Genomic DNA, 22,414 nt, shown 5'->3' with positions numbered 1-22,414 from the left:
AAGCTTTGTATATTCATGATGTCTTTTACCACTGCCCATGTAATGGAATGACAATTTTACACAACTTTCTGGCAAGGTTATGATTTTGCTGTATTTATTGAATTGGGCAGGATTTTAATTGTGATTGGCTGGCAATCCGATCTGGCAATCTGATCAGAGTTTAGATAAATACGCTAACTAGCTCATTGACATATCAGTCTGCAACATTTATTGACTGCTGGCTAGAAATGAGAAGCTACTTTTTCTTTCAGACAAACAAAGCAAAAGAACAAAGTGTCTTCTGTCCCTACAGTTAAATAATAATAATTGAAATACCACAATAAGGTAGTATGGAAACATACTGAAATCTGTCTGAAATCAAGGACCCATTGCTTCAAACATTAGGCTATTATGAATTTCAAATGGTAAAACTGCCACAGTTATGATATGCAAAACAACAAGATAGACTGACCTAGCAACAGTAATTAAGGGGTAGGGGCTTGGCAAATGGTCAATCCCAACACAATAAATGTTGAGGGGGAAGAAACACTTGAATCATTTTGACACCTTAACACCTCGGTCAAGGTTAGTGACTAACATGAGGGCTGACATCACCTACTGAAGAGATGATTTATGTTTGCAGACAATGTCATCTGATGTGCCGATACAAAGACAAACCCACACACACACACACACACAGTGTAAAGAGCAGCTGTGGGCAGCAGTCAGGCTTCTCCTATCAGACTATGACACCATTGTTTAGTCTGCTCTCCTCTCTATAAACAGTCTTACGTTATTCTGACTTTTTTGGAGATTTCAAGATCGTCTTTTTAATTTCCTTCACTGAAATGTTTCCAATGGGTAAAAGAATAAGACTGTTGCATCACCTGCTCTACGTATAAACGCTAAAATAACAGGAACAACCGAATCCCTCTCAATCAGACCGTCCTGACCTCAGCTGCAGATCAGACACAGTGACTTTTAGAAGGAATGCCTTGCTTTGAAGTTTCTCGGAGGGCGGGGGTCAGGAACTGCCTCTGTGTTTATCCCACATGCTTTCAGTCTAAGTTAGCAGTTTTAGTTAAGACATTGGCTAGCTTGAGACATTATAGGCAGCCAGCATTTTCCATATACACCATGACTAATAAGGATTTACTTCCCTCATAATTGCTAAAATGGTACAAAAGATGCAGAATAGGCATGACATCCTTCATTTCTCACATATAAATGGCTGTATCTCAGCCCAAACACGGCTGCAGACAGTTCAGGTCAGGACACTTTTTAGCGCGTTCCTTTTATTCCCCCGTTTCATCTGGAGAGCGGAGAAGAAAATAGTATTGACTGCGCCCGCATATCCTGTCTTGTTGTGGTCTGCACTCCCGGGAGGTTTGTTCATTTACCTTCACCATGCTACACTGACTTGCCTTTTAGCGTGATTACTGGCAGATGTAGGCTGTGTGTTACATGTGCTGCTGTAATTTTACTGAGAACTGAGGTTTAGGAAAGCCATAGCTTTACAGTTTACCTTTTTACCCAGATAAATACACTTCAAATGTATTTTACTTGAACCTTTTTATTCTTGCTGTCCTTTTTTTTTTTTTATTCCTTATGTATTCTGTTATCGATAAGCGTATATTTGTTGTTATAGTTTGAGCTATCAATGCTGTTTGACAGGGTTGCATGTTTTCTTCTCGCCTGTTCTTCTGAGCTGTCTGTCTGACTTGGTATTTACGCTTAGGTATTCGTCTTTGTCTTTCTGGGCTGTTGTTTCCTGAGCCTGAGGATACATTGTAAACAGATGTGGATGATAAAAAGTGGATAAGGGGCCCTTAAAACGTTCAGTTTTTTACTGCACCCCACTACTATAGCAAGAGCTACATTATGGGGAAATGTTTTTGCTACGTGTGTCTGCGTGCTCATGAATGCACACCCATGTGTACTGTATACAAGAGGGTGTGTTTATACTTGTTGCACTCTTGGCTAATGCGTTCCTACACTTGAATGCGACACCGCCTATCGCTTTTATCTGCCACATCTGCCTGGAGAAAGAGCGAGTCATACGGCAGAGGGGAAAGGGTGTCGTGGAGACAGAGCGTTGTGTATGCACATGTGCGCGAACACACACTAAGTCAGATTGATGAGAATTGGTGCCAGCTGATGATGTAACCTTTTCCATCCCACTCTCTTTGTTCTCCTCTTCCTCTGACCGCTGAACAACCAGCCTCCAGCCTCTGTCTCCTACATTGTAATTTACCGTCATTTACAGCGAAGCACCAGAATCAGTTGACCTCGTTTTGACCCCATCCCCTTTTTACCTCTGCAGAATTAAAGTGTGAACAAGCTCTATTCTCAGGAAGAGAAGCGGAGGGATAGATCGAGCAGGGAGCTGAGAGATCACAAAGAGAAAGTGGAGGAATCAGAGAGGACACGAATGAGATAGAAAGAGATTGACTGAGACGGAGCTGCTGAGAGGATCAGTGAATGATGTCAGTCGACGACGTCATCTCCAGGCTGAGCATCGTAACTCTCCCTGTGACTCCGGCTCCAGTCCCACTAAATGCAACACTAATGTTAAAAAGTCTGTGTGCTGCTACTAACCTGTTGGCTCAGCACTGTAAGGCCAGACTAATTCAATTAGCCGCTACACTTACTGGACACATTGTATTAGGGTCAGACCACCTATCAGAGAGAACGCATAAAGTACATGGGCTGTACTCTCTGACAGACACAAAAACATACAGCATCTTTGTGACTCACCTCTGAGAGAAAGGTCTGTGCTGACTTCTGTGCTCCTACATGCAGCAGGTACTCGTACACATACAGAGCTAACCTGCACATAAAGATAAGAACACAGTGGGAGGAAAGGGTTCAGTTTCTTCGTCAAGATTCAAACAGTCAACGATAGATTTAAGTTGAATAAAAAGCAGGTTCAAAATACAAGAAAAATTGAACATTATAAGGAGTGAGGTGTAGATGTACAGTAAGAGTAAGAAAGTTAAGATTGAGAAAACTAAGCATTTGAAATCCCCCAAGGATTAACCCTACGTATCCCTAAATTTCAGTTCCAACTTTGGGGCCAGAAAACAACTGCTTGAGACCTAGGACAATTAAACTTCCCACTCCATATTTAAGATAAATCCCTTTTTAAGAGAGAGTTTCTCCCAGGATTTTCTTAAAATAAAGATGAAGGAGCCTACGCACGGATTCAGATTGCAAAGCAGCTCCAAGAAACCATGTGCAGTGATGTGTGAGGGCGTCAGAGTCCGTTACAAATCTCATGAGAAACAGACAGACACACACCAGTTTAGGAGCACTAATCATCTCCCAAATGCCAAGCAACAGTCAGGACAACCTTTTAAGACATTTGAAATTCAGCCAACGTTATGCCAAATCTAAAACACACCTGTTTGAAGACCAAAGCGCGTAGTGATAAGAGTACACTTGGTGGGATCGCACAGTAAAACACCTCACCCTGGTGCCTCAGGCTCTCCACAGACTTCCTCCCATGGCTTTGATCACAGTGAGAATTAATTACAGGCTTGATTTGTTAATCAATTCTCCTCCTAGTGTGTCTGTGCTGTTACTAACATCAATTTAGAGAAGAGGGGATAGTGATTATCTACTGGGTCAATAAATACAAGATAAACATTGATCCATAGGAGATCAATAGTAGATCACACTGTCTCCTAACAGCACCCTGTAGTCTGGTGTAACAACATACAGTCACTTTAAATGAATAATGAGCTGTTTGTAATCAATTTAACCAAGGGGGCAATGAGCAGGTACAGTTGTGCTTGATGCTCACATTTCCCCTAAACTCAATATTAACCAGGTATGTGGCAGATTGGTATGATTAGTATTTGCTTTCATATTCCTGAGATGTACTGCATATGTATTTAGCCATATTAGAAAATTCATGCTCAGTTAGAAGATGGTGTACTGACATAAAACGGGATCTCGAGTCTGTTAACTAAGCACATTTTTGATAACATTTTGTCATACAGGACTTCAAATTCGGATTATTTTCATTACTGATTAATCTGCATTTTAATTTATCAATTTAGCATTGTCTTTGATGTCATAAAACTGTGAAACATGCTGACATATTGGTGACATAGTGAAATTCTTAGTTTTGTCAGACCAAGAGTCTAAAACCCCAAAATTCAAAGTTTACTATGAAGATGACAAAGTGAAGTTTTGACTTCTCACATTGAGAAAGCGTCAATTTACGCGTGTTTGGCATTTATGCACAAACAACCACAATTTGCAGATGAATTTTATTTTTTATTGACTAATTGATTATTTGACAAATCATTTCACCTTGTGCACATAAAGACACAATACACAGAAAACTAAAGTTGAAGCATGCCACAGCACAAGCTTTGACCTGGAGCTTAATGTGTCTGTGTGTGATGATGTGTACATGTGTATGACTGTGTATTGTCATGCGTGAAAGATGGTCAGACCGGGACAGCAGCTGTCCTAGAGCCGCCGCTGAAAGGTGCCGCCGGCTGCTGTAGCCGATCCACACTCCTTTTATATCGAGGTAAAAATAAACTCCCCAGACAGCCCTGTCTGCCCGTCTGAAGATGATGGACTGCTGCACACCTTTCTGCTCTGCACACAGGTACTCCGTCTCCTCCCCCCTCTCCTCTCCTCTCCTTCCACCTCCATCCTTTTCCTCCATTTTCATCTCTCTGCTTCACCACTTTCATCCTCATTCTCCCCTCTTCTTCCTCCTCTCTCGCTGTGTGCTTTTTCAGTCTTGATGGTGTGCTTTCTTCTTGCACTCTTTTTGGTAAGAGGCCATGTTTGTTTAATGATGAAAGGATGAAGGGAAGCAGCAGAGGCTCTTCCTCTCAATCCTTTCCTCCCTCTTTCATACCTTCCTCTCTCTCTGTGCCCCCCCCCCCCGTGGCCTGGCAGTAATGTTTAACCAAAGAGATAGAGACAGAACAATTCACAGGGACAAGGTTAACGGAACAGTGAGAAGCTTGACAAAACTCTTGACACCTCGACAACAGAACATGAATAAAATATGGGGCCTTTTTTTTCAAGGAACTGTACAACTCTGAACATTTCTAGGTACAAATTTGCTCAATCGCTCTGTTATGCATCGTTTTTCTGTCAACGTGTCTAAATCTGTCACTCTCCCCTGCGAACCATCACTCCGGCTACAACAGCATCACTACAGAACTATTTATTAATACTGAGAGATCTCATGTATCTGCAATGAATACATTAACAGCGATGACGACAAGTTTGATGGACTGCACGAATGAATACCATGTGTCGGTGTGAATAAAGAAATAAAAGCTCGTCCTCAGCATGCATTGGCCTGAATCCAGTGAGCTGTCTAATACCATGTAAACACACAGCCTTGCTTAGTAGCTGAAAGGTTTGACCCATGATTGATATCACAGGAGCTGTAAGATGTGACCTTTGGCCCTGATATAGTGAAGAAAGACAGGAAATCCAGTAAAGGTGGAAGCATGAGGGCAGCATTTGAGAGAAAGGGTGATTCGGTGAAAGAAACATTTCAGGGTATCAAAGGTAAGCAGGCTAATGCATGTTTTGAAGAAAAGATGAAGGAAAGGAAAAAATGAAGGAGCTAATTAATTGACTGCTCCTGACCTTAAGCACAATGGTTTAAATGCACTGACGCTTGCAATAATACATAAATCAGACTACCCCTCTATATCTCTTATTTATTTAACACACACCCGCATTAGGCAGAGCTGAAACAGGGCTGATAAGCAGACAGCAAAGCAGCAGAAGAAGGCACTTTGTTACCATTCAATATATATTGAACTTTAACCTTAAACTAGTCATTTCCTCAAAGAGGAATGATGGGCTTTGAAAACACAAAACAACTCACGCTGCTCCCTTATTGTTCAGTTACCACTTGCTCAGCTGAGCCTCCCGCTGATAAAAAAAAAAAAAAAAAAAGACTATTTGAAACTCCACTGACAAAATACGAAGCGTAGATAAGGTTTGAGGATTAGAGCACGGGGGACTACTCAAGGTTGAGAATCCTTTAAGTTTGACAGCATAACAAAGACTCTCTTGTCATTAAATAAACCGTCACTTTAAATCATCTTTGCATTAGGATTTGAGGTAAAAGTGCTCAAACTCAGGCAGCCAATGCATCTCTAATGCTTTTTGACTCCATATTAGTCTCCTCACATTAAAGCTCTTTTGGTGTTTGCCCTTGCTGTCGGACATACAGCAGAAAATTGAAGACATTTTTTATTTCCTTCCTGTCTGCCATGGCAATTTGTGTTGTAAATAAGAACCACTTTACATTAATCACAACTGCAACCAGGATGATTGAAGAGATCAGGTGCCACCCACTTTGCTTCCTCTCCCCATGTGCTTTGTGTGTGTGTGCGGGTGTGCAGATGCATGTGTGTAGTAAATGGGTACGTGGAGAAGGTGGGGCAACTTTAAGATCCACACCTGACCTTTTTCTCCTTCAAATATAAGTGGTTTTGTCTTCTCTGAGTCACATTTGATTAAATTCATATTTGCAAGCTACCCCATCCTGACTGCTGCTGTAAGTCTGTCTGCACACTTAAGGGAGCTTCAACAGTCAGAGGCCGAGTTTAGCTTAATGAAGGCAGCAGGCAGAAACAGCGACCAGCGTCTATGCTGCTTTGTTACTGATCCATACACAGAGGAGAGCAGGGGAGATGAGAGTAGCTTGGAACTCAACCACAACCTCATCTTTAAGGCAAAGACATGAACTGATTTCCCATGATCAGCATTTATGAAGGACCAGTAGATCAGTGCTAATCAATTTACTGCCATGGCGATCAAAGTCTGGCAGGGCTTCAAATGACGACAGACAATTGCTCCACTGATTGGATTTGCCTGTTATAGATTAGCTCTAGATTACTTCACCCTTGTTAAAGATGAAATGGAAAAGTGATTATACTTCTGATCTGAATCGGCATGTTAATAGACATATTGACAAGACTTGCTTCTTCTATGCTGACATAGCCTAATAACACATATTTGAAAGTAATAAAATCCTCTAAATGCCTGTTAACATGCTTTTCCCACCAGAGATGCACAAGTAGCCTCTTCAATACCTTGCTCCCACAGCAGTACTATAATATAGCATTTCCTTATGCTGTAGTATTGACAAAACTGTCTGGTGGAAGTCATATTTTTCTTTTGTAGCAGCACATATTTTCCTGTTTAAGCTGTAAAGCAACATGGTCATATTTGCCACAAAGTAGAACCAAAGCAGAGGCAGTAGCGTCTCACTCCCTGTAAGTAAAATTCTCTAAATCTGCCTAATTCTTTGCCCTAATTAAATTCTGGTGTTGGGTGTGGGCAATGGCAGGAAACTGTCTCTACCCACAGGAGGTGATGAACTGTCTTCTTAGTTAGAGAGTGATCCAGTCAGGAAAGATGTCTTGTCCCATGTAATTATCGCACACTGTAAACTGTACAACAGCGTGGTTAGTGCTGTTAAATGGTGAAAGTCAAATTACATGACTTCTGGATCCTTAAACCTGCCATAGTGGATTTTCTGGCCACTTGAAGTCAGCGTAACAAGCTGTTAACATTGACACCTTAGAAAGTTTGGACAAACTTAGCAAACACTGGCTTATTAACACAACTGGCATGCATATATATATATATATATATATATATATATATATAACCATTGCAGACTAAAGTCTAAACTAGCAATGTCCTGTATTAAACAATAGCGCAAGGCATATTTTATTCTCCTATTTCCTTTAAATTTGACAAGTGATTCCTGAGGTATAACTTGATAGACAACTGAATTAAAAACAAGACCAAACACCCAAAGAGTGAAACATACGTCCTCTTCAGGGAGGAAAATTACTGAAGGAAAGACTAAATGAGAGAAAGAAAGTCAAGGGGTGACTGGAGCGTAGCAGAGGGAGAGATGAAAGGTTCTGGTGAAGAGAAAAGAGTGAAGAAGACAGGGAAAAAAGGCAGATGGGAAAGATGGAGGTGATGGGTGCTAGCAGATGAGCCCAAAGATGAATACGCATGAAAACTCACCTCTTCATGAAGTACTACTTTGAGCCTTCCTCGTAGCACTTATTGTATTTGTATTAGTTTGTTGCAATTATTGTTTTCGTAGTAATTTGCCTCTGCACTGTACTTTTGCTCTGGTTTATGCTTTTAGATGCTTGTTTAAGAAAGGAGATGCACTTATGACTTCTGGTGACTAGTAGTTCTCTTGAATACCTATGTTGAATACACTTATTGTAAGTCGCTTTGGATAAAAGCGTCTGCTAAATGACTGTAATGTAATGTAATGTAATGAATACGCATGAGGATTGTAAACTTTCGTATTTTAATGTTGAGGATTCTCACCGAGCGGAGTCTCAGGTAGCCAAGCACCCTGCTGTGACCTCCTTCTGCAAATTAACATAAAACCCCACAACGAAAACAGCCAGGTTAAAGTAGACCTGATTCCTACCTTTCTCCAAGAGAAAAAGCAAATGACTACACGCTGCGCTGAAAACATAAATACAGAAAAGATGAAAGACACATAGGCATTTTATGCCGCAGAGTAAGCACATTATATTTTCATTGGGTTCTGTGTGGGAGGTAATTGCAATGGAAAAGTAATCCTAGATTGAACTAAGTCACAGTCAGGAAGTTGAAATACTGTAATAATTTCCTGGATATGCTTACCTACTACAAAAGATTAAACTGCTGTCTTAAATATCTGCTGTGTGTGTTCATAGCAAAGAATAATGTTAGTAAAAGTGACACTGTGAAGTATCCACTGAGAGCTATGGTGTCTTTGAAGCACTTTGCTCTCAAGCAAATGGAACGCTTTACAGAATAATAAAGCAATAAATGGAAATGAAGTGACTCCTTTAAACTCCCTATGGATGAAATAGCAGAAACACTTATAATAAATTAGACCTGCAGTAAACTCCAGTTTGGAAAAGCTGATAAAGTTTCTTTACCTCTCGCCCTTTTTTAATGTATTTTGTGTTAATCAAATATCCATTGTGTATCTTTCATTCAAGTGTCGGTGGGAATCTGACTGTGCCTCTTTGCCAGAGTAGCTTGTTTAGCATATGTTGTCATGATTTTTATACTTGCAAAGTTACATAACTTTGTAGCATACATGACTGATGCAATAAAGGCAGTGACAACAGTAACAGCAAGTACAAAAGCGGCTACCAAGTACAAAACTGAGTCAAGTAGAACTCCACTTAGCAACATGCATCAGCTTCAGTTTCAAAGGCTGAAAAAACACAGATGGTTACATAGTCCAACCGAAACCTTTTGAGATTTTTGAGTCTCTACTCTATATTTTAGAGTTTAAAAAAATCCGATAACGATATACGTCTGATAGTTATGTATTAACATAAATGCATAATGTAAATAAACAAACTGTATGCCCCTAGATTTCTTTTTTTATTAAAGAAATGTAACCAAGAACACACTAGACCACAAAATGCAATGCTCTCTGCCAGACAAACTACGTAATGGTGTTTCTAAATGACCTCAAATCTAGTTTGACATTGCTGTACTGCAATTTCTTGTTAATCATTGGCCGACACATAGACCTACACTGATAGAGATACATCAGCAATGAGCTAATACCGACTGCTATTGGTCTGGCAGATTTACTGCATGTGCAACTGTATTCTATTCCCTTTATAGTAATCGTATGATGAGACTGGATGCTCTTGCATTAGCAGCGGTTAATACTGTTGACAGTGGTTTACTCATTTTAGTATCATTGCCCACTAACAGCACAGTCACCTCATGATTCCACACCTCAAAACAAAGCTGCAGGCCACAAGAGCAACACAAATCCCAGACACTTGTCTTTGACTCAGATGTATGATCATCGACATTATCATCGTCATCATCATGCCCAGTCCACTGCAAAGCCAAAGCGGACCCTCGCTCTGCAATCAAGCCTCCAAAAAGCTCACCATCAAACAGAAGCCACCTGTGGATGAGAAGAGCATTGGCAGCTCGGGCTCCAGACAGCTCTGGCGAGAAAAAGAGAGGGACCCCGCCATAAAAGAGAGCATGGTGATCAAGCTTCTGCCCCTACTGAGGACAGCCCTGTGTGTGACAGCCAAACACTTTCCCTGATTAATCAAGCCTAGCAGCGGGGGTTTATGTGCCATTAAGAGCCTTGCTAAATGACTTTACTTCATTCATTAGAGTGGAGCATCCTCTGCGGGTAGACGGGGCTATGCTTGGCAGAGAGACAGACAGACAGACAAGTGAAAGCTGGGAGAGAGATGGTGGGAGGGCAGCGATGAGGGTGGCGGGGGCACTGAGGTAAGATAAACAACGACAAATATAGACCCATAACAATGCTGAATAATTCATCCTATATGCAGGGCTTCAGGAAAACAACAGAGAGAAAAAAAAAAGCCCAAACAACCATGGGGATTATGAAGGCCTTTATACAGTAAAGACCATCTTCAAAACAGGGCTATTTATGCACACACCTTGTCTGGGAAAGGATCATGGCCAAAACAGTTCCAGTGAACTAATGCATGATGCATTTTCATTTATTTCATGAGGCAAAAGAGAAAGTTTAAATAAATCTGTGCAGGGGAGTTGGGAAACTAGGCGTGAGTGGATTCATTGTTTGAAAGTGCCGTTGGCTTCATAAGGCAGATGCTTTGTTTGAGCTTTGCTTTTAACTATTCTGCACACAAAACACAAACAAGCAAGGATACGTTCAGTAAACTCATATACACAGTTTGAAAGAGAAAAAGTACGATTTTATAATGCAAAGGCAATGACACAGACTGACGGTGTTGAGGAAAGGACAAAGATTGGTAATTTACCAGTCAACACAGAGATAAAGATGAAGCCATGGACAGAAAGTTAAAGAGATAAAGATTAGCAGAAAAGGTTGAGAGGAAGAGAGAAGAAGAGGCAGACAGAAAGAGATAGAGAGAGACGGAGAGGAAGGGGGGTGAGTAAATGATTAATGAAAGGAGCTGGGAAGCGAGGTGAGGTCAGGACGGAGCTGAAGAGGAGTAATGCTGCAGCCTGTGAGCCACACTTAAAAGGACAACAATATGAACATGCCTGCTGCTGTCACACACCTTTATCAAGGAGGGTCGCTGAGAGAGACTGAGCTGTCATTAGGGTGACGCGTGCCTTTAATGCTAGATTTGCACAAGTGAAAATGAACGCACGTAAGGAGGATGGGAGACTGAATTACAATCAGCGAATGAGACAATCAGTGTCATCGTCATCACAATGACTTCGAGAGATGTTTTGCTTTGTTTTCTACCCAATAAAGTGCGATGATGGCATAATACGACAAGTTTATATCATCATATGGAAGAAAACAACTATAAGCATTGAGATTTATTATTTAAGCGTAACTTGACTGCACAAAGATTTCCATTAGACTCCTTCTACTATCTGAGTCAAATACATGCCTTCAATCTATCCCTAAACTGTCAGTTTGCTGTGGCTCTATCGCTGGACGCTCACTGATGCATTTCTAATTGGTATTTTTGCTGATGGTCGCAAGTTCAATCTATACTCTCCATTACCCTTCCGCGGCATCCCGTGGGGTATCTCTAATGGCCCCTGCTAAAGGCAGAGCACTTGAATGGAGATGTACATATAAAGTGTGTTCTCTCTGATGCTGACTGGCCTCTGCGTACAGACCTCAGCCGCAGGTTCGGTGCACACTTGAGAGTTAGGAGGAGCAGGGAAAAGTTCACTCCAGCTTTGAAGATTAACAAAACACGCGTCATAATCCTGCATTGGAAGCAGACTGAGGAGAACCACTCGAATTCAAATAAACTTTGCTTTATCTGCTCGTGCTCCCTGTTTTGTCTCCACTGAGATGGTCCCACATGCTGCTCTGCTGAGCAAATGTTTGTCATAGCCTTTATCGCTCTCACTTCCACAACACGTAGTAAAGCCTTTAGTGGAGCATTGGCTGGGTGACAGGCCTGAATGCCCCAACACCGGCCTGGCAAAGATCGGCGAAGCCGGGCTTACGGAGGCTGGGTGACTTCAAAACTTTGTGAGAGTTTGACCAGCCTCATAGATAAAAATGTATTACATTACGCAGGCAACTGATTAATTCTGAGTTAACTGAACTGAAGTTGACATGCAATAATCTGACATTAAGACAAAATGTTTTTCATAGTTCACATTATAAAGATGCCAAATCAAACATGTGGCTGTAGCTTTCAGGCAAATGTTCCTCCTGCAAAGAAAGGAATTTGCTAGTAGAAGGGTGAAATGCGTACAAGTATGAGTCAAAAGAATGAAGCTCATATCCTGAAGGAGAGGGAGACTCCTGCGTTCTTTGGCTCCCCTCCGTGTAAACCTTGTGTTTACCTTTCATTAACTTGGAATCCCAGAATCCTCTCCTCCCCACCCTTGGGACACTCCAATACAAGGTGAACATAAATGCTGTATAATACACACTTCAAAGACAAATATTGAAGCAACAAAGATTATAATGTTTGAGTTATGAATCGTTTAATAGGTATGCAGCAACAAAAATGATCAGTTTTTGTTTATTTATATTAACATAATCTAACATACTCTGGAATATATATGTTTTATAATGGCAAATACCCACCAAAGCCCAAATGCAACATCTCCATTTTTGCTGATCGACTTATCGATCAATCAATTACAATGCACTACAATGTGGCAGTAACCAGTGGATTCTGAATAAGCTTTTTTGAGCCTTTATAAGACAGAATAATACTGTATGTGAGAAGATTGTCAGCTCATGCAGTAACCAGCATCATGACGAACAGGAGGCAGACTGATAACAGCCAACTCATCAAGATACCCTGACCACAAGTCCAACTGTAGCTGCAAACAGCTCATACTCCAAACGACAACACCCAAAACTTGTTATCATCGAATAGGTTGGACATGAAAAAAAGTTCAAAGATAGAACATAAAGTCTAACAGAGAGAACAGACAGTAAAAAAAAACATAAATAATGTGTAGACTACATTGAGCTAAACTGCTGAAATGGTGGGACAGTTTAAATGGTTTTTTTCTCCACATAACTCTAAATCAAATTTAAAATACGTAGCACAATAAAGAAGAAAGAGTGAGTGAGATAGTACAGAACGTCAGTGTCAATTGAGACGAAAAGATCTGATACACTGGATGGGTGACTCTGATGGCGACGCAACTGGCGTCCAAATCTTAGTCAACTAACAAAGTTTGTTGCCTTAAATCCATTTCCTGACACTAGTGTCAGTCAGCCCAAGCCACATTAAATGTTGGTTTATGAATGTATCCAATTTTAATGAAGATTTGATGTGTAATTATAGCCTCATGTTATGTAAAAATATAAACACTGCTTTTACTGGAGAGGTACCTTCAGTTTAGTTATTGAAATCAGTATTGTGAGGGAAAAAAGGGGGTTCTTAAAGCAGGTATCGTTATGACTTCACTAAATGTAGCTGCTGATCAGCTTTGAGCCTTTATAATCATAATTGATTAATCTGCTCTGTTATTTTCTGGTCTATAACATGTAAGAAAATAGTGAAGAACGGCCTTCACAATTTCCAAAAACCCAAGTTATGTCATTATATTGCTTTTTTTGTTCAAACTCACACTACAAAACATAAAGACATTCAGTTTACTGTCATAAGACAAAAACAGTTAACGTGCTGGAAATATTTTTTATCATTCTACACAGTTCTGGTTGTACTTGTACTCAGTTTTTTCAGTTAAACTTAACTGAACTCCTTGATGATGGCGTAAGAATATTGATAAATTCATAATTTTTCTCTCTGTTTGCATGTCGGTTTGTTCAGGGAAGCGTACCAGACTATGCTGACTGACTGGTGGCAGCTTTGGCAGGATACACTCTCCCACTCACATCTTGGAAAAATAGCAAATTAGTGCAGCTGCAACTAGAGAGACTTGAAAAAGACAATACAATAAAAAGGAAGCATCCCCCCCCCGCCCGATACACGCACAATCTAACAAAGTGAAACAGTTCTTGTTCTGTCAGCAGTGCAGAGACTCTGTCTCACAGAGCAGACAACAATGCCCAGGGCTGAGATAACAGGAAATGGCAGCTTATCAGAGAGAGGGAGCAACAGAGAGAAACTGTGATGGGTAGCCCACTAATTGAGCAAAAAATCCAGTTGTGCCCTTAGTATAAAAATCTGTCATTTACACATAGGTTTCAGACAGCAGGGTTTTTTCCTACAAGTGGAATTTGTTTGCAGAACATGTAAAGTGGATAAATAAAATAAAAGCAGAGGTAAATCCCTCACTTTCTTAATTCGAGTTCCATTTCATTGGCTTTGATTTGTTTAGATTGAGTCACCTCTCATGGGGAGTTTGTTTAATTTCACAGTTGAAAGAACACCAATGATTTTTAGGAGTGTTTTCCTTGTTCAACTTTCTCTACACGCTATTACAGTAAATCTTCAATGGAACACAGCTTTAAAGTCCAGAATATTAAACTGCTGTTTACAGAGAGAACTTAAGAGTTTGATGACAACACTTAGTGATCATACAAGGTTAATTACTGTATTCTTTTAAAGTCTGTTTCCAGCGTTTCACACAGGAGTAAAATGGATTGTGAGTGTAGAGGAAGCCGTATATGTAACAAACAAATACCCAGCGTTACATCCAACATGAACAGAACACTGGTATGTATGATGTTGGACGACGATTTAAAGTGATATAAAGTAGAAAGTGCAGCAAACTCATATTTGGGAGGCTTGACCCAGTGAAAATGTGGCACTGCTGCTTAATGAATGACTTAATCAAGTTGATTTTCATAGTTGCTGATTAAATGGCACTTCATTGGCTGGTCATCGACTAATTGATTTAGAGCACTACAAACTAGACTTAAACTAAAGAGCACTCAAATATAGTGTGATATCAAAAATGACCATGAAGACATTGAATTCATGAACATTGTTGCCTTCATGCAGGTACTGCAGCGCTGTTGAATTAGACTGAATTAGCTGGAAGTGCCTAATAAACTGTGTACTGAGTGAATGAGCTCTATAAAAAAAAAACGTCTGACCATTCTTAAAGCCCGGCTCCTGAAACCTAGCTGGGCCTGTTGATTTTGGCGGCTGAAAAGGCGCAAGATTTTATCATTTGTACCTAATGCTCTCGTTTGCCTGACTTTTTTAATGTTACGAGCTAACTCTACGAGCTAAGTAGTCCAAGTGTTATAAATATGATAAGGAATGATGTAAGATCACACTGTTGTTTTGCCCTTTGACTGTTCAATCACCGTTCAGGGGAGGGATTACTTCACACATCAAGTCGCTGTGCACATATTTTTTCAGTAGATTAGGTTGTTTAACTTTAGGATCATCTTTCTTTCTTTTTCACTTACACACATCTCTTTCTTTTACTCTCACTTACGTTCTCTTTACACACACACACACACACACACACACACACACACACACACACACACACACACACACACACACACACACACACACACACACACACACACACACTGGAGCTAATGGGTTTCCTAGCTGCCATACACTTAATGAACCTGGCCAATACCTGCCTGTCCCTGTACAGTAGTCTGCTGGACCTGGGATGTGACCGCCCGTGTCCTGCCTGCTCCACGGAGCATCCAGCAACACACCGTCATTGTTCAGCTCACACAATGCAACATTCCACAATCAGCAGCAGCTCCAGCAAGAAGGAGATGACTGGGAGGACTGCAATGCTCTAATCTTATAGGATTAGAATTCCTTTCTACGGGCTCTAATGGGTCTCTATTCTTTTGAACAACAGAGCTCTGAGATGAGATAAAAGAAACTGATACAGATGAAGGCAATCTAGAGCAATTTAGGGAAGAATGTGAAGCTATTAAGGCTCGCACAGAGGCTCGAGAGGAAGTATAAATAAATTACAAACCATTCAGCGGAATACATCATGCTGCAACATGAGGTTGTATAAATTAGCAGTTAAAGGAATGTACTGGGATGTCTGTAAATTAATAATACTGTTTAATAACAAGAACAAAACACTTAAAAAAACAAAAGATTTCATAGTACTAGTTGTCTTCACTCCCAGTAAGTTAGCTTCCAACACTGAAGGTATCCTGATGAACAAATCCCATTGTTCTCCTGCTCTGCCCCCTGTGACACTCATCCATCCTTCCTGCTTCTCTACGGTTGAGAAATGGCATTTAGTGGACCTTAAAAAGTCAAGAACTCAGTGTCAGAGATTTAGATCCTAAACGAGAGGATATACTGCCTCGCATTCAGAGGCTAGAAAATGTCATGGCGGACTTTATAGGGATCAGTGGACAGACAATCTATATGTTGGTAATGTAAGGACGGTGCATTTATGGAGAAATAAAGTGAAGAACCGAGTGGTTTAACTTCACAAAACAGACAAGGGACAATCGAGGCCAAGACATAGAAGAGCTGAGGACTATGCGGGGAGAAGGCACAGTAACAGAGTGTGTGTGTGTGTGTGTGTGTGTGTGTGTGTGCAGGAGAGAGAGTGTCTGAAGCAGATCCTAAGCCTGGCCGTCACGCATGCTTAACCTTGCGCTAGTGCCTGTGCGATGCAGCTTGCATATCAATGATGGAGGAATATCAGCAGAGAGGCCTCCAACCAACCTCCACTACGCTCGGCAGGCAGGAGAGAGGCACAGCAGCATCTGCAGTCAGACTATAGGGCACTCACAATGGCAATGCAAGTTAAACCACACCGGTGAGCACAAGGGCAGTTGTCATGCAGTAGGAGCGAGTGTGACACAGCTGACTTCTGTTGATAAAAGTAGAGGAAAAGATGACTACTGAACAGGTAGAGTAAATAGATGAAGATGCTAAAATAAATCTGTGTTTTAGAAAGCAGAATAATAAAATCAGAAGGCGGGTCTTTTTTTCTCAATGGAGCCTGTAGACAGCAAGTGCTGTTTCCACTGACAGCATTTACTTTTGGCTGGATCTCTCAGGTTACAGGAAGCGCTTTGAGGGAGCGTCCCTACCGTGTTGTGGTTTGGAGCAAAGCTGTGCATATTTGGTGTCACCACGGGCAACAACAAAAAAAAAAAAAAAAAAAAAAACGTCCTCCTAACAAAACCACAAGTGCTACCACTAACAAAATGACAAAGCCTGACAGCATGGATCGCAGTTTACAGTCATGGTCAGCAAAGCATATGATGAAATGCCCCCCCCCCCTCCGATTCATGTCTCACTCATTCACAGCGCACCGATCTGAATCCTCCACTCCGCAAAATGTCAATATCTCTATCCCACAGATAAACCTGATACACTGTAACTATTGCAGAGAGGAGTGATGGGATCCAAGAAGATAAGACAACGGAAGAAAAGGTAAAGAATATAATGCGATAGTGTGTTCCTAATTAAAACAGAAGCATTCAGGGACACCCACGAGGTCGTAACAATTCCCTCATCCATACCCTCCGTCTTTTAAAAGGGAGTGACAACAGACTTTCAGGATGCTGTGCCCTCTCCTCCTCTCTTCCCCGTCTTTCCCACATGCTATCTGATGCCGGCGGAGGCCCTTTTGTCACGTCGATCCTTCTCAAGGACCCTAAGGCGTCCTGTGAGAATGCCTTCCACAGGGTCCTCTCTGTTGATTGACACGTCACAACCTTTTTCTGCCAGCGTCGATCAGAGGCTGTCTTCCCCCCGCCTCACGCAGCTCAATAAGAGGCCGCGGCTTTGATAGCAGTTCTGTTGCAAGTTACATCTCTGGCAGCGAGGATAAGAGAGAGACTAGGAGGGATGCCAGCAGATAAAAGAGGACTTTTAACAGCCTCTATGTGTTCAGCAGGTTAAAAAGTGTTTTCTATCAGGGCCTTGTCAAACTGTCATCATCACTCTCGTTTGAAGAGAGCTCTGTATATCCAGAGAAAAAAGAGAAAACATATCAGAGCTCCGTTTCGTCTCTGGTTTTCTTGTAATCCCTGACTGATGCTAATCTAAAACGCTGTGCGGATTAAATACAACGGCAGCAGTTTTAAGTCGGTATCTTCTCCTGACCGTCAATGTTGCTGAGAGACAACGACAGAGAGCGGTGACAGTTCTCTGTGTTCTCGCAGTGGTTCACAAGCATCCCATGAGAGTTTGAGAGGCTATTAGCCATGTCATGATCACTGGATGTTGTATTTCGAAATTCACACAGGCAGTGTGACGGACAGATGGAGGTTGATTTTGAGGGATGAAACATATGGGGAAATGGCTGTAAGGAGACAGCTCAGATGGGCGTACGGACTTACACATGCAGCATGCTCGCTATTGACCCAAAGCAGCAAAGAGCACACATTATCAAACACTTTTATCTTGTCCTCAGTCAACTTAGCTAGAGCTGTGGCCGGCCATGTGGCTCTTATGTTTGGGTTCAGAAACTTGTCACTGGGGCTTTTTTTACTCCGTCACTGGACTTAGGCCAACAGAACCAGGTGTGGCCACTTACCAATGTAAGTGATCCACAGAGAGAGTGAGATGTGTGTAGAGTGCAGAGGTCTGACACACAGCCATTATGGAGCATTAGACCATGAAGCCCTGCAGGATATCACCTGACCTCTTCTGACCTGGACACAAAAACTCTCTCTTTCCATAGATCTTTCTTTCTTTTTATAACCTCTCAACTGTTGAACCTATGTTGAATTTTTAATTTGTTAGTAACATTTTTCATTCCACCCGCAAAGCTGACCAGCAACACGTTTATCCCCTGGCTACACTATTTGTTCATGCTCTAACAAATGATCTGACTCTCTTTTTCCTCTAATGAGTGTTCCCTTTATCATTTCTCAAGGACACTGAGATGTGGTAAACAAACAAAAAACTCATCAATTACATCCATAAGGTGGCAGCTGACACTGACAAAATAAGATTCCCCGCACCGCCGAAGCAAGGCATTGTGAGCATTCACTATGTGTGTGTGTGAGATACTGCTCTATTTTTATTGTAGTTCTCCTGTAACGTGACTCACTGTCAGAGCCAGAGTGGCAGCCTGAATTGCTTCTGTCGGATAAACACTCCCAGCATGCACTGCTTTCCCTCAGTCTGCGCAATGCTGCATTGGCAGCTTCCTGGCAGGATTCTGAGGTGTCTCGGTTCAGAAGTAGCTGTGTGTGTGTGTGTGTGTGTGTGTGTGTGTGTGTGTGTGTGTGTGTGTGTGTGTGTGTGTGTGTGTGTGTGTGTGTGTGTGTGTGTGTGTGTGTGTGTGCTTGGGTGTGTGCATGTTTGTGTGCAGAATGATGATCCTTACAGCACCAGAAATGCTTAAGTCTGCACCAGGTTTATGGTTGAATAGGCTGAACAGCAACAACACTTATGGTAGTTGGACTTTTCACACGTGTCAGTTTACAGTTTGTGCTTTTTAATCTGGTAAAAAATAATTAGTACTTTCCAGGGAAATATCCACTAAACCACGTACGTGCTGTATCCATGAGTTCAAAATAAATGGAGAGACGCAAGAATACTTGCAAGCATGTGTGCGTGTTTTAAGCATTGTATGTTCCATGAATCATTACATTCACAGAAAAGAGAAAAAGGAATGTGTACTATGTGCTGCATTGCAACTCAGAACCACAGCCCCAGAACTATGTGGAATGTGTCCTCTAACTGCCAGTGACTGAAACCTACACTCGTTGAACAACTGCAGTACACAGTCAGTGGTCGTGTACTGTCACTCCCAATCAAGATCAAGTGCAGACCGTAACACAGGTACAGCCAGAGAGAGGAGAACTGAACAACGCTACTGTCTCCGAACCAGAGAGAGTGTTCACTAAATGTATTTATCTCTGTTGTCCTAAACCTTAAAGGATTAAACAAATCATGAAATACATATTTGTTGTGGTATATATGGTATCTAGCTGTGCAGACAGTTTGGGTTTTAGCTGCAGATGTCTCTGTTACTCATAATCCATACTGCTTGTGACTGGAATCACTTCATACTGTAGAAATGGTCCTAATCAAAACTATTGGTGGCTTGGTCCTGAACATTGTTTCTGTTGAGTTTAAATAGCTTTGAATTACACAAAAAAAACTCTGTTCATCTTTGTTAAACTGATGTGCCACTGCACTTTTTCAGAAGCAGACTTCTCACTGTGGCACATCAAACCTAAACTATGTCTGTTGCGTGATAGCATATGTCAAATAATTTGTCTGCATTTATTCATGTATAAACTGATAATTTAAAAGATATTTTTCTTACTCATCTGCTTCTCTTCATCTGCACATCCTCTTCTGTAAAGGATACATATTAAATAAAGGAAAGCAATCTGTGATAACAGCTTTAGCGCACATTTTTACGTGTGTGTGTGTGTACTATTTTGTGCAGTCAGGGTTTTCTTATCAAATAATGTATGCAGTAAAGGATATACAATCTGGAGAAATCTCACTTACATGGGCTTAACTGTAACTACGTAAGGAAAAAAAATTCTCTTTCGGCCTAATTCCTTTCGGTGTATTTTAACATACGACATTTTTCTATAAAAAGGAGAAAAAGTTTTTTTTTATAAAAGTTTTGGACAATGCTGATTAATCCCGTTGTTAGTAGAATTTTGAGCTGTTGCGTCATGCAAACATTCGTCATGCAGAAAACCTTATGTGTATATTTTCATATCAAGAACAGAGAGTTTAACTGGCATGCAAAGAAAATAGACTGACTGACACTGTAAGTGTCCAGGCGATTTCTAAAGAGAGAGAAAATGAAGCTTTCTTCATATCATTTTGTAACCTCAGGCAGATTCTGCATCAATGTAAATCTACACCTTTATGCAGTATTTAATGTAGGCTCTTTTAAAAAGTGCTACATTTTGTGAATCTCCTGAAGCAAGATTTTTATCCCGCTATAATTATTTTTATCTCCAAGTATGCAAACTGCAAACCCACCAGATAAACATTTGGAAATCTGTGACCTGCTGAGGCAAAAAGAGTGTGTTCCCAAAATCATCCGTAGCAAGAACTCACTGCACAAATCAGATTGTTATCACCCACAGTGAACAGAGTTTCACAGAGGTCAGTTGCATTTTGAGCTCCTTTACATCTACACGGGCGAGATGCCAGAGCCCCGTGTCTGCAGGGGACCATTCTGAGGTCAATACTACAACACTGTAAACTAATGATCCAGCAAATTCCCTCAGTCTTGCCCCCCCCCCTCCTTCTTTCCCTCAATCTGTTGTTGCCCTCCGTCTCTCCGACTCTCTGATCCCCCGCTGCGCTGCAGAAATGAGAAACAACTGAAGACTCGGCGGCGTTGGGCCTGCTCTGCTTCTCTGATACACGCCGCTGACAAACAAGGCTGCTTGTTAAGAGACTAATGAAACTCTGCCTAGCCTGATTTTGGCCTTTAACTGCCTTTTTATCTGGTGTTTTCTTGTCACCCAGTCATTTCTTTTGTTGTGGCCTTGGCATTAACGCATAATGGAATATCAACCCTCTCCCCTAAATGTAAATGCAAATGACGAAAATGATTTGCATCAACACGGAAGTCTAAATTAAATGTGATGCCAGACAGTAAGATATACAAGTTTACTAGCCTGTTTAAATATCCAAGACCAATCTCCAAAATAATCCGAACACACTATCATTGATGGTTCATTCACAATATATACACATACTGTATTTGTGGCTGAAATGCTCATGCTTAATAACACAAAAGTATTTCAATCAAAGCCAGGTGTCCATGAACGTTAAACCTCAAAGTAGCTCAAACGTAGGTCCTTACTCATGTAAGATCATGTCTGTCACATCTATGAACAAAGTGCCAGTGGATGTTTCCTTTAAAGACACCAGGTAACCCATTTAGAGACCATGTTAACACAGCATGTCTGAAACTGTGAACAGAACAGTCTCTTCATCGTAGGTGAACTGAGCGGCTCTGCAGACTGTCAGGGGACTCCTGAGTAACACTTCAACAAAATAAATATCTGCTGTGTTTTCCCCAACAGGAAGGCTTATCACATACCGTACACATACACGCATATACAAACACACACGCAGAGACACGCATGCTTACATGTGTTCACACAGAGAATCATGCAGGCCTGGAGGAAGCTTTCCATCTCTATGTCTGTCAGTGCTCAGTGCATGCATTGCAATAAGGCAGAGATAGAGCCACACTGTTCAGTCCTATCCTCTTCATATTGACGGGGGGGATAAAGAATGAGGCTCAAGGGATGGAGCTGAACACTCAATCACACTGTTGACAAACATGAGTGAACTGGATTCAAAAGAAAGTAGTAGCAGTAGCTGAGAGCGGAGGCGAGACGATTAATCTGGTCTTTTATGGACATAAATCCAGGACAAATAACCCCAAAGGACTCTCACAGGTGGCAACAACTGAGAAAAAAAAAATCCAGTTTATCGTTGAAGAGTTGTATCATATATGAGTTATATCATATATGATATAACTCTTTCCCTCTCTGAATCTCTTAGCAGCCACAGTTCAAGGCATGTCATCA

The 22,414-nt window shown here is 41.2% G+C and overlaps 1 protein-coding gene across 2 annotated transcripts in view; it reads right to left on the bottom strand.

Annotated features, from left to right (window-relative positions):
* The window catches only part of LOC129100769 (single-stranded DNA-binding protein 2), a 47,358-nt gene that overhangs the window by 23,962 nt on the left and 982 nt on the right, over positions 1–22,414 (bottom strand). Inside the window, exon 2 of one of the 2 annotated variants that reach the window (XM_054610235.1) lies at positions 2,737–2,809. The exons of the other annotated variant lie outside the window; for it this stretch is intronic. Within the exon in view, the coding sequence (XP_054466210.1) occupies positions 2,737–2,809 (73 nt within the window). The remainder of the gene's footprint in view (positions 1–2,736; positions 2,810–22,414) is intronic. 2 annotated transcript variants of the gene reach the window in all.

Source organism: Anoplopoma fimbria, chromosome 13 (assembly GCF_027596085.1).
Source record: "Anoplopoma fimbria isolate UVic2021 breed Golden Eagle Sablefish chromosome 13, Afim_UVic_2022, whole genome shotgun sequence".
Taxonomy (NCBI): domain Eukaryota; kingdom Metazoa; phylum Chordata; class Actinopteri; order Perciformes; family Anoplopomatidae; genus Anoplopoma; species Anoplopoma fimbria.
The sequence above is the reverse complement of the archived record's forward strand: the minus strand, read 5'-3'. Positions and strand labels throughout refer to the sequence as shown.